Source organism: Asterias rubens, chromosome 1, assembly GCF_902459465.1.
Source record: "Asterias rubens chromosome 1, eAstRub1.3, whole genome shotgun sequence".
Classification (NCBI taxonomy): Eukaryota; Metazoa; Echinodermata; class Asteroidea; order Forcipulatida; family Asteriidae; genus Asterias; species Asterias rubens.
The window spans coordinates 25,565,719-25,579,854 of NC_047062.1; the positions used below are offsets into that span (position 1 = coordinate 25,565,719).

At 37.4% G+C, this 14,136-nt stretch overlaps 1 protein-coding gene across 1 annotated transcript in view; it reads right to left on the minus strand.

The window, feature by feature from the left end:
- The window catches only part of LOC117290266, a 28,102-nt gene that overhangs the window by 2,904 nt on the left and 11,062 nt on the right, over positions 1–14,136 (minus strand). The window contains exons 5-7 of the mRNA XM_033771607.1: positions 11,836–12,059; positions 8,066–8,307; positions 3,227–3,419 (exon numbers count right to left, since the gene is read on the minus strand). Of these exons, the coding sequence (XP_033627498.1) occupies positions 3,227–3,419; positions 8,066–8,307; positions 11,836–12,059 (659 nt within the window). The remainder of the gene's footprint in view (positions 1–3,226; positions 3,420–8,065; positions 8,308–11,835; positions 12,060–14,136) is intronic.

A 14,136-nucleotide genomic window follows, 5' to 3' on the forward strand; every position in this document is an offset into this window, starting at 1 on the left:
TGTAACAAGAGTGGGAAGTCGACTAGAAACAAAATCAATACACTATGGAAATCGGCGACAGGGCACAGCAGAGCTTTCTCTCCGCTGAGGTTATAATGCCCCCCCCCCCCATAGTTTGCAAACAGTCTCGGGGAAATACACAGGGGAGTAAGTCCCGCCTTTATAACTCGATTCAACGGCACTTACGAACGGGAAGAAAGCCACAGACAAACAATGAATTATGCATTTTATTTTGCGACAGTAGAAACCCCTGATTTTTTTTGTTGCATTAAGAACAGGACAAAAAAGATCAAGGACAAGTAGCGTATATGCACGTATGAAGAGATTGTCACTAATGCTCATTCAGTGCTCCTTTCAAGATATTTTCCTGAATAGAGAAGTCACTTGATGGAGACCATTTACAGGTTTTCATTTTGATGCTTGACTGAATGATTTCAGATGACAAAGTATCAAAATGGTGGCCTTTGATCATCTACTTCGAGTAGTAAAGTCCTACAAAACCTGTGCATTTTTATCCCACAGAGCTCAGGTTAGTGCGGAGTCTACAACGCTACCACCCATCAGATGTAAATGGGTAAAAACCAAAATTAATATCATCTACTTCATTAAATTCATAAGGGCGAGCTCTACTTTTGTCTACTTTTTGCCCAGCTTTCCAATCATCTATTAAAAATGTCCATTTATAAAATGTCGGCGGTGTGAACTGATGCATGATGACCAGTTTTAAGGGTTAGTGGTTATGTTGTGTCACATGGTTTTGAATACGCACCTAAGTGCTAAAAACGTGATCATACGAGAATTTTCGAAGCCATGCCTTCGTCTTTGCGGCTTCCTTTCGCTCAGTTTGAAAACGTTACGAATGCGAACATCTTCAAAACAACTAACAGAACCTCAGCCCTAGCCAAAGTCCAAACCGTGGTTTCGAAAACGCACTATATCAACTATGTGCCACCATTTTGGTCATGTTCCACGCACGCTTAGTATAGTAATCAATATTAATTGCAGATACAAAGAAACGGGCCAGGTTAATTTTCCTGTCAGCCTCAGTTTGGATAATCATAATTGAAATAACAGCACCATATACTTCAACATTTCGCCAAGGAATCATTTATAGAGGAGAATGTATGTAGAGTGCTACACACCGTCGTCTGCATTGAACAATTTGACACCTGAGAACACTTGGTTTTTTTGGTAGGTAAAATGAAAAGGTGGAAGTTTAAAACTTTGCATGATAGTACATTGTTATACAAGGTCTTTGTCTTATAACAAGATACGTGTATGTACCTGCATAAATCCTTAATACAACTGACTAACCATCAAAACAAAACCTTCCAAAGATAAGTGAAAGTGGTTTGAACAAGTCAAGGAAAGCCAAATCAATCCTCTTACATTTGCCACTTGAGCACACTGACCCTTACACAGAAAAATGTGACAGTTTGGTTGAGAAAACAGTAGCCATTGTCTTATAGTTAGATACTGATATGTACCTGCATAAAATAATCACCCCATACATCTGACCGCCCATTAAAACAATAACTTCTATAAGTAAAAGTGGTTTGCTCAAGTCACAGATCAAGGTGATATACACAAGCCAAGCCAAAACACATGGTGTATAGGCCTACTTTTGAAGGATAGCCTCCGTTACTTCATTACATGCTTTAAAGGCATTAGACACGTTTTGTAATTGTCAAAGATCAGTATTCTCAATTGGTGTATCGCACTTGGTGTTCTCACTTGGTGTATCGCAACATAATGCATAAAGTAATATGAAAGTTTGGGCTCAATTGGTCATCGAAGTTGCATGAGAATGATACACAAACACCAATGTAGCGTTGATTACTTTATGTGCTTTAAACCAACATATACATAAAAAGGCTTCACAGCTGAGTCAATATTTTTGAGTGAGAAATTATCTCTTTCTCAAAAACTTCGTTACTTCAGAGAGGGACGTTCCCACAATCTTTTACACTATCAACAGCTCTGCATTGCTCGCTACTTAATAAGTTGTTCAGTTCATAATTATTGTGAGTAAATACCAATGGTGTCCAGTGCCTTTAAAATAATACCTTCTTTAAGTACAAGTTTTTGCTCAAATTACAGAACAAGGTATAACCAAGCCAGGCCAGAGCAAACACAAGGGTGTACTTTTGAAGGATATCATCTCACTGTTTATATCAAACACCATGTATGTCTTATAATGATACGTTACTTCATTAAATGCTTTAATGAGCAATATGCCGCAGCTACACTAAGCCTTTAGGGGCACGTTTAGCGCCATAGTTCATTATGATACTCTGCATCTATAGGCGCCATGCACTCTCTCTGCTCAGGGGCTGGATCAGTGTGATCATATAGAGCAAGGGTTTGATGGAAACTGATTGCTACAAAACTAATTGAAGCCTTCCTATATATTATCATCAGCAGCATTAAAGGGTACGCAACAAAATAACACATTTTGTATGCCGATATATGTGAATGAACACCAACATTTATGTTTAGCAGAAAGGTTGTTTATGATGTTTATGATGTTTTTGACAACGAAGTCTCTGTAGACTGACTTTATCTTAAATTAACGATAATCAGTATCCACGTTCTTTTATAAGTTGTTCTCCCTGAACAGATGGATTAGAGTAGACGTCATTTGCCGCCATATTTGATGTGTGTAGCGCGTACACACGTGCACTTTTCCATAATTGTTTTATATCAACGGCGGTTATTGAAGCGTATTGTAATCTATATATGTTAATTTGTTTGTTTTATCTCAATGGTACGAACAACAACCTTAAAATAAAGATTCTGACAGAACGAAACCCAAGTACAAACAAAATGTAATAATAAGCTACATCCTGAGAGGGTTGGTCAACCATGTACTGGGGCAACCATACTGCCGAAACATGCTGCATTACATGTATTAAGTAGCATGCAAGCGATAATCAATAACAGAGACAGTGTGCCTCGGTATCAACCGGTCTATTACGTTGAAAGATAAAACTAATAGCAAGAAGACAAAGAAGATGATGAAGTTAGTAAAACAAGAAGAGGAAGAAGAAGAAGAAAGGAAGAACACGCTCTTTCTTTCACTGAATCTTCATTTAAAAACAAACATTAACTCAATAATTTCATATAGTTACAGTGATATAACGTATATAAGATAAGTAAGAAAAACACTAAAGAAAACTAGACATATTATAGAAGAAAGCAATGACTAAGCAGATTTTGTCCTTACCTCTACATGACCTCCAATGAGAACACTGGTTGTCTCCACTAGACCGTGAACGATGCTCATTGCATGCAGGTAGGCCATCCCTGCTGATACCTGCGTTGCTATGGCGTGCACATGGCTGTCTTGTATCGTACGTGGATGACTATGAAGGAAGTCTCGTAGGGTGCCGTGTTGATAATAAGCCGTACAGACGAACCTGTGCAAAAATGTACAGAAATATTGTTTGTTTTTGTTCTGATAAAGAGACGAGACTAGTTTGACGACTATCATCAGTTCACTAATTTGGATGATTTAAAATGTGAAATTTGAATCGGGATGAAGACTATTATTTGGTTGATATATAATAAGCCTTTGATTTTTTTTCACAGGACTCGGGAAAGTGTTTTCACACATCGGTTTATGCGTAAAACCAATCAATAGTTTGGATGATGTTTAGCCATTCCTAAGGACTGTCAACGTGTATACCTAAACAACTATACATTGTTTGAGGCGAGGAACACATGGTGCCATTTATACGGACAAATTGACTCGAATTAAGTAGGAAAATATTTTATACTTGATAGAACACATTTGTATGGGTTGTTCAAAACATGTTTTGGATACAACAGTCATTGCAATACCCTTTTCATAACACTATATTAGACTTAACTTCTCTATCTACCCCTTCTTTAGCCAAACCTATGACCCACCAACATTAGTGGCCTACATGTGACATTAGCTTTAAAGGGGCAAGCTGGCAAGATCAAAGCAGGCTTGGGGCTGTTTAGGAAGCTATGAACTCCCACCCAGTTACTGCACGTACGCCCTCCCGGCCATAATCTTTGGAGAATGAGCTCGTGTTTTGCTTTGATCTTGACGACAATGCACCTTTAAGCCATATTCTACACATATACATTCAAATCTCCATCTTAAGACAACCATAGCAACCCACATCGCCCCCTTGTTTCCAATAGCATTGCGATGTATGTATAAAACACGTACTGGTTATTAAATAAGGGTCAGGCCCTATGGTGTTGTTAACAAGCAGTTCAAAGATAACGAATAACTCGACAGAGCACGTCGCTCACTAACTCAATTGATCCTAACGGGTTGCCATAACACAGGCGCTTCAATCTCTGATGCTCAATACAGCATACACACTGACTAGAGATGAATTGCTGGTAATGCATAAGATTTTTCAACACTTATATGATATATATGGACTACCCTTGGCCTCTCGTATCCCTATCTTTAGCATGGCAGCCGAAAATAGCTTCCGCAACCTTGAAATTAGCTACAAGGTTACCCAGACGCTGATAATATTGACAGAGAAAATATTCTAAGAGAAGAAGATGAAACGAAAACATTCCGGATTCAAGTCTTTTGTCTCATTCTACGAGCATAGATTGAACATATTGATTAGTTATTTTTGGTTGCACCATTTCTGAAAAATATATAATCTACTCACGCCCCAAGGTCGTGTAACCACGCGTAATGAAACGGTCGTCTGCTTCCGTTCAGTAATGGCGTTGACACCTCATTTGGTGTGCATATAATTTACATAGGTCTACAAGGTGTCATAACAAATGATGTAGACAGTAATTTATATAATTAAGATGATTATGTACATGCACGAAGATGTGCATCTTATTAACATTATTTGGCGATAATACTCATTAGACATAGTAGAACCCACAAATTCAAGTCATCTTTCAGGAGAGGTAGTTAGTGCTAAACCTTAGAAAAAATCGTTAGATTTTAATCTGAAAGAAAAGTGATTATAAACTTTCGATCAATTCCAATCGGTTCCTGATAATATCCGAGTCTGAATTAGACAGGATTAGATTATATTAGGTTTGGTTGATGTTTTGCAAGTATGCCATAGAAATTTCGTTTGCCCTCGTGCTTAAAAATATGTAAAACTATGATTAATATTACTATCCGAGTAGAATACATTCAATTTAAAGATTACTATCATGTAATGAAACAAAGGATGCCTCATAAGTGAACTTAATCACACTGTAGCTCGCAATCCGACGGAAATCAGAACGGGTGTTCTGTGTTCTTTAATGTGCACGACCAGTCTCAGTGCACGGGACCTACGGTTTAATGTCCCGACCTAAGGATAAACCGTTAAGGGAACTAAACTACCTTGCTGAAGGACACACTAGTGGCACGACCGGGACTTAAACACGCGCATATCAAAAACACCAGAACTTTAGTACGGTATTCATTATGCTTGGCCATGACACGCACACGTACGTGTACGGACATAAACTAAATCACTTGTAAAACATGAACCACGTTTTAATGTGTTGTCCTCATCTAGAACATGATCTCCTTGTTCCATGTGTAGAAGTCCTCTTGCTGAAAACAGGATGAAATTTAATTTGCACTTCCCCCAAAAAACAGATGCTGTATGTTTCCCTTTAGAATATGTTTTACCTGCGCCGAGCGTCAGACGTGTTGGCGAAATTAATTCAACGTACGTTTCCCAACTGAAAGGCAAAGCCATTAGACGATCCGTCGATGAGTGGTTTTGGGTCCATTTTACGGGGCCTCAACCACAAGACCCTTCAATGCAGTCTTAATACATTGCCACAGTGGCTTGTTGAATATCAATCCCAGCACGCACTAAATCTTTCTTCCCTCCAAAAAAGAAAATTTCAATTTCTTGGGGGACGCAGCTGGCGGATGTCACAATTTCACGGCGTGAGGCCATTACAATCACTTCACTACGCGAGTATTTGAACCGTACGAAATTCCTTTCTTGGTGTGACAGCATACCGTATGAAATTGTATTCTTATAATTGATGCATCTCAATCGGAACGGGACACATCAAGTAAGTTCCAACCATGATGGTCGCTTGAAATTTGATGTTTTTAATTACCCACACTCAATGTTCAACATGGTTTATTGAAGCAATTAAACGTAAACAAACAGCTGAGAGAAACAGCTAAAATACTTTCAACAGATGCCAACTTTATAACTCTAATAATATTATTCAAAATGAGCACGGACAGGGAAAAAAAATCCAATTTGGTATTTAAAAAAGGTTCACCTAGATACTGAGGCATAACTAGGGGCACCAGGATGCTCTGACAATCAGATTGGCAAGATGCCAGTTTAGGAAGTATGCAGGTGATGTTGGCATCCTGATGCATTCACGGCGTCTGTTGAGGAATGGAATGGTCAGGTGTGTTTGTGTAGAGAGACTATGCCTCGGTCATGTGTTTTTGCTTGAATTTGGTGTATAATCATCTGCTAGAATGTGCTCTTGTTGGTTTCTTTATGGAAACCAATAACAAAACAAACTTGAAAACGGAAAACAAAAGTACTCTACATGAACATTATATATGAATATGTGTATGAAGGCTATTGGAAACTGTTTAAGGAACATGTTGCCTTGGATCGGTCGAAGTTGGTCTTTGAAAAGCGTTTTGAACCTTTTGTTATAAAATGCATATGGGTAAAAAGATGTTGTAAAAGTAGAATACAATGAACCATGATCCACACAAACATGCTCGAAAATGCACGGTGTTCCTTTTACCTCGTCGACAAACACGGTCGGCCATTAAAAATGGGAGTCAAATTTTTTACTCTCATAAATGGCCGACCGTGTTAGTTCGCAAAGTAAACGAAACACCACGCAATTTCGAGGCAAATTTTTGTAGAACAAATTGTTTTCTACTTTTACAACATCTTTCTACCCATATGTATTTTATAACAAACGGTTAAAAACGCTTTTTATAGACCAACTCGTCCCTTCCAAGGCAACGTGTTCTTTTAAGTTCAGCGACGAAAGGACGAAAGGAATGAACAAAAGAATGCCCCACTACGATGCATTTTTGAGAATGCGTGGAATCACGGAGTATTTCCACATCGTATTTTTGTGTGATTAAAAATATTGTTTTGAAAGGACGAGGATTTTAACACAACTTGTTAATACCCAATACCCAATCATATATTGTTTTTACTCGTATACTTTGTACATACTCATTTATTTTACTTTTTTTTCTTTTTTCTTTTCTTTTATTGATGGGCATGGTTCATTTCCCACTGCTTCCCCTACTTGTTACTGCACTGTCAACCGTCGTTTAATGTCATGTAAAAAAAATATCTATCGCACCACTGTGTTGTAGGCCTATATAGTAGACACGATTCCTAGTCGCAGTAATAAAAGCACAGCCATTCCATCAGATCATTCATTATTACACTCATTGATCAATCCGTTTAACCGTGAGCGATTTGAATTAAATGTAGATGAGATGCAAACATAGAACGAATTCGCTCTCGTGTGAACTTGATACGTACGCCGTCTGCATGCCTTTTCATTCCGGGTGGACGTAAATATATCCAGGTGTTATGACGGTGAACCCTTTTACCTTCATCGGGAAAGAAAGTTCACCCACTCGGTAAATGCTTGAATAATGTTTGCAGGTGTCCCCACTAGGGTTACGATACCGAATAATTTGGAAATGAAGTCAACAGGACGAATAGATGTGAGGTTATGGTGAACTTTAAATGAACATAATTGGTTTTTGCTAACAAAACACTGGCTGGCAGTAAGCATTTTATGTAACCCACCATATACATAAACTGACAAACCTATGGAAGTTTGAGATCGATCGGCCATCTGGGTCACGAGAGAATAGTGAAAAACCGGTTTGTTGATTATGTTTATGTTGCTGTTGCTGTTGTTGTTGTTGTTGTTGTTGTTGTTGTTGTTGTTGTTGTTGTTGTTGTTGTTGATATGTTAATGTTAAATACAACAAATATTATCCGGACAATACATTGTCTAAAAAATAAATTGTTTAAAAGATAATCATACTAAATGGCAATTTGAATATAATTTAACTTACCTCTGGAGAGTCGACTTCTCATCATGGGTATCCGGAGATCTCTGGACCCGGTCCAGCTTGGTCTGTGAACTCTTAGAGTGCCACAGATACTCCACAATGTTACGGTGATGTTCCAGTTTGCTCAATCTGTACAGTATGGCAGACTCATTGCGCCATTCCCTTGTGTGAGGCTTGGTGAAGATCTTTAGGAGACCGCGACGAGGTGACCCGTTCTTTGATTGCCACTCGACGATGCCAAAGTTCTACATGTCAAAAGAAAAATGATACTATAACACTTGAAATGAAGCTATATCAGTTAGAGTATTTCTTAAACAAAAACGATCATTGTCAAAATGTGATGTGGGCCATATTAAAAGATCCGATTGTTTAGAGAAAATAATGTACAGTTAAAGTTTAAGAGAACGCGACGAGTTGATCCATTCTTGGGGTGTCACTTAGCCCTAAAATTTTAGGACTCTTTCTCTGTACACAGATACAGAGTCCTAACTATGGTATAATACGAAACTGTAAGGCTGCCAGGGCTAGGTTGTCACTCAACGATGCCAAAGTTCTACACATCAACAGATAAATGATTTTATAACATCTAAAATGGAGATATGTCCAAAACAACAAAAAAGTAGTTTTCAAAAAGAAAAACTATTGTCAAAATGTAATGTGAACCTTGATAAAAGCTCGGAGTGTTTTTTGGAAAATATGTTCAGTTTAGGTCAGAGCGGTTTTTATTTATTTTTAAAAATCAGATTACAACATTCTACAGTATTCTTTTCTTAGGATCAGTTATTGTTATCTAAAACTATTTGATCAATCTGGAAGCTCACTGATTATTAAGTTCTACAAACCTGTAGAAAACATTTCCCATCTGAACGATGATATCGATATACGCTGCAAATACGTGGTGGTTAAAATCGACACCAGGGGTGTTGTCACATTACAGATACCGAAGAAAGAATCGAAATGTACACCGCAGGGTGTTCAAATAACACTAATTTCTGCAGAAACAGTTAATTTTGAACCTCTCTTCGGTGTCATGTGGCTGACAACACCCATGGTGTCAATTTCAAGATCCCATTTTTGTTTCAGTAGTCATTTTAAGATCCATAAAAACAAGCACGTGTATTGTGAACACAATCCTTTACAACAAAATGAGAAATTTTGGTGTTGATTTCAGTAAACCGAAACACAAGGTTTGATGAAGGTTTAAGAATTGATTCGATTGTGTGTTTATTGAGGGTAGGACGAAGGTTGAAATAATCTTCCCTCTTTAAAAAAAATGTTGTGTAATTAAACACACAATTGTAGGGTTTATGTTTCAAAATGAATTGTGAGTTTGTTTTGCTTTATGTCGTGAGTTTAACTACGAGCAGAACAGAAACAAGTGTTTTTAGTTCATTGATTTTTAACAAAACGCAAGTTCGCCAAAGGCTAAAAGCCACTCTCTGTAAAGGCATACAAGAAGAACAATTATGATAAAAAATAACTCGAGGGTAGGAATTGACATTCCTCTTCAAACCGGCTAGATTGCAGGATTGAGGGAAACATGCACATAGACGAGTAGTTCCACAGAAATGCAATAGGGCCTATGTGGAATAAAGCTGTTGGATGGGGTTTTTGTTCTACATCCATCTCAGAAAAGCAAGAGTGTATAGGTGAGAAGAAGCAAAAAGCCTGTTTTCACGCTCAACAAACACCCTGATATACAGGAGGAACCAGGTCAAACTCGTTGGCACATTTACATTTAAAATATCTGTATAAAAGACAAAGGCTGGGAACCGACCTACGGTGGGAAAGAGGTTGTATTGTTGATCCAAACCCTTCACTAAAATATATTACAAATAAAAGTCATACCCTAATGTGTTTTTATCAAACATTATTATTAGTGTAATAAATATAATAGGTATACTAAACAATTAGCTTGAATTCATATAGATTTTTTTGCAAGACTGAATGCTTTTCTGTGCAATTTAAACTTCAATATAACAAGTTACACTGAATTGTATAGTAAAGTAGTAATGTGTGCACCAATCCATAAGCAGATGCTAACATACCTATGTAATTATTTGCCAGCACTAGATTTCGTGCAAGATTTCACAGCAAATACAAAATATGGACATGGACAAAAAAATGAACCTTGTGACTCTACTTCAGCTCCCCAATCAATAGAAATGCGGCAGTATCTTGTTGTGTAGCTTCTCTGTAATCAAAATATTGCCGCTGGCTGAATAAATCCCAGCACCGGTATAATAGAGGGGATTGTTCCTTGGTTTAAAGGCACTGGACACGTTTGGAAATTACTCCGAAAATAAATTAGCATCAGTACTTACTAATGAGCAACGGATAGCTGAATTGTATAAAATATCTTGACAAACGAATCCCTCTGAAGAAACGTAGTTTTTGAGAAATCAGTAATTTCTCACTTAAGTATTTTAATCAGAGAACGACTTTAGGGCTGAAGCCTTTCTCAGGCATCTAAAAAGGACACACATTGTGTGCAACAAGGTTTTTTTTCCTTCATTATTTTCTTTCAACTTCGATGACCAATTGAGCCCAAATTTTCACAGATTTGTTATTTTAGGCATATGTTGGGATACATCAAGTGAGAACAGGGGTCTTTGACAGTTAACAAACGTGTTCACACTGCCTTTAAAGAAGTGCCGTTAAAGAAGAAACTCTCTAACTGCGGGCAAATGCAACCGCAATCTGATAATATAGTGTGACGCAAAAACGTTCTCTACAATTCATCTCAAGTTTCGTCTTCAATGTATTGACCGTATTTTTTTCTCGTATGAAAGCCATCCCTTTAGGGTACGTCGGTTTTATAGCTTACAAGCGTTCGGCTTGCCTGATAAATTGCTCCCCATTTAGGTATCTTTATGGTCTTATGGCGACGGTCTATATTAGTAGATAAATTGTTGCTTATAATGATTGTGGGTTATACTGTCTAATGAAAATGTCGCTGTGCAAGTTAGTATAAATAATGACATGCTTAAAAATAACAGAGATATTATCTCATATACCAGAAAGCTAGACTTTTAGATATTCTGGAATTGTATTACCTTTACGTTTTGTAATTGCTTATAAATGTACTAGTTTTTACAGAGTTTCTTTTGTGAAACTCATTTCAAAACGCAGGCATATAATAATAAGTGAAATATAATCTATATGATTTTTACAATCATTCAGTACTGTGTGACTTGTGTTTTAGATATGTTCTATGATTTGTTGACAGCAATCTGCAAATAATTGTTTTATCATGATGTTTGTGTGTACTTAGGGTTCTGCTTACAGGCAGTGGACACTATTGGTAACTGTCAAAGACTACTCTTCACAGTTGGTGTATCTCAACATATGCATAAAATAACAAAGCTGTGAATATTTGAGCTCAATCGGTCGTCGAAGTTGCGAGATAATAATGAAAGAAACAAACACACTTGTCACACGAAGTTGTGTGCTTTCAGATGCTTGATTTCGGGACCTCAAATCTCGAAATCAAATTCGTGGAAAATTACTTCTTCCTCGAAAACTACATTACTTCAGAGGGAGCTGTTTCTCACAATATTTTATACTATCAACCTCTCCCCATTACTCGTAATTAAGTAAGGTTTTATGATAATAAATATTTTAAGCAATTACCTATAGTGTCCACTGCCTTTAACTGAAATGTTGTTTTAATTTCAGAATCAACACTACTTAAAATAGATTTCCTCTTGGCTCTACCTTAAATTATACTCCCTGCAAAGTTTCAAAAATCCATGCATATTCCGTTTCCTTACCATGTTCATATGACGCCCAATGATCGGCACCGTCTCCACCCAGTGCACCACGGGTGGTGCATTTAAGCATTTACCGCTCCTCTGGCTAGGTGATGAGACGCTTTCTACGGATGCAGTAGCGTCCTTTCCGTTTGCCATCCTATAGACATCCATCTTCTTCGGCACTGTAATGGTTCCGGTCATCTGACCGACTTGCAGTTGCACCGCGTTCTTGGTCTTCTCAACTGAACATGAAAGAAAAAAGCAGTACGTGCAGTTTCAGAAAACACGCTCCAGATATCTGGCATAATTAATTTTAACTTGATCCGATCGCAAGTCGAAAAAAAATTTAAAAATACGTGCAGTTTCAGAAGACACACTTCATATATCTGATGGCATATTTAATTTTAACTTGGTCCATTTGCAATTCGATTTCTTTAGGATCCGTTCTTTGAAACTCCTGATGTATCTGGGTCCTCTTAAAAATTAAGCAGATGGTTATTTTTTATTCCTTCATCCGTTCATTGGAACTGCTAATGTATTTGTGTCATCTTTAAAATTCAGCAGAATTTGGTGGTTCGTTTCCAAGTACTGCTGTTGAATAGTTTCCAATAATTGAATAATCAGGCAGGTTGTTGTTCTTTTGAATGTATTAAAGGCAGTGGACACTATTGAAGTGCCATAGTTTTTGAGAGAGAAGTAATTTTCGACGAATTTGATTTCGCGACCTCAGATTTCGAACTTGAGGTCTCGAAATCAACCATCTAAACGCACACACCTTCGTGTGACAAGGGTGTTTTTTTCTTTCATTCATATCTCGCAAGTTTGATGACCAATTGAGCTCAAATTTTCACAGGTTTGTTATTTTATGCATATGTTGAGATACACCAACTGTGAAGGCTAGTCTTTTACAATTACCAATAGTGTCCAGTGTCTTTAAACAGGACTAGTAAGGATAAAGGGTTAAATGCTTCATACAATTTTTTTTTCTAACATAGGTACATCAAACTGAAAGAAAAAAAATAACAAACAAAATAATCCATGTATTCATGCATTACTACATAATGGAAACCTATGTCAGTGGTTAAACACTCACGCACACATCATAGTACACAATTAATGGTGAATGTTAATGAGCTAAAATTGCCTGAGACAGAATGGTGGAAATTAGAAATAACACATCTAAAACTTGCCTGCGAGAGAATGACATTTATTAGACACTGACTATGACAACAACACAACGTTTCATACTGAAAGAAAAACACTCGCATCCAAATCAGGCCGTGTGAAGAAAACACAAAACGAAAGGGTATTATACTATTCGTAAAGATCGAGAGTAGAAAGGCAAAATAGACACTTAAAGGTCAAATTGTATATTATTTTTCATGAAGATCGACAGAGAAATATGGTAAAATATGTAGACTTTGTGCAAGGTCAACTCGTACATCTTCATGAAGATTGAGTGAGGAGAACCCCAAATGCTAAACAATTCGACCGTCTTAAGTGATGCAAAGTGTACATTATTACAAATTCGATTCACTTTTGCTGTATAGTTCGTCTATCATTCAAAACCACAGCAAATAATGTTGAACGGGACAGTCGGAGGGTTAACTGTGTACTGTTAAGTTTACATTCATCACATGATACCATTTTGCAGGCTAGAGTACTTTGTACATAATTATTGGCCTTTCATTAAAAATCACAATAGATGATATTGTACAGTCAGATAGTAAGAGGGTCGACAGTGTACCATGTATGCTCAACATGATATCAGATTGCAGGACGGCAAAGTTTGTCAATAAGAACCACAATGGATTATATTAAATAGTCAGACAGTAAGAGGGTTGACTGTGTACTAGTCATTTACAACAACACGGTATCATATTGCAGGACGGCATAGTTTGTCATTAAGAACCACAATGGACCATACTGAATAGTCAGACAGTAAGAGGGTTGACTATACACATTCACAGCATGATATCATATTGCAGGCTGGCATAATCTGTCAATAAGAACCACAATGGACTCTTGAATGGTCAAACAGTAAGAGGGTTGACTGTGTACAAGTCATTCACAACAACACGGTGTCATATTGCAGGCACAATCGATTCACCCTTTTAAAAACCGGTCAATGAGAATGGTATTGAATGGTCAGACAGTGTGAGTGTTAAAGTTGCTACCCAGATGAACTTTACCCCCCACAATCCAATGCACAGAAATCATCTCACTGTTGTTATTATTATTAGTGGTTCAAATGAAAGGCAAATTGTAACCAAATGGAGAGGGATTGTTAATTTGTTGTGAATGCTTAAACTTCGGGTG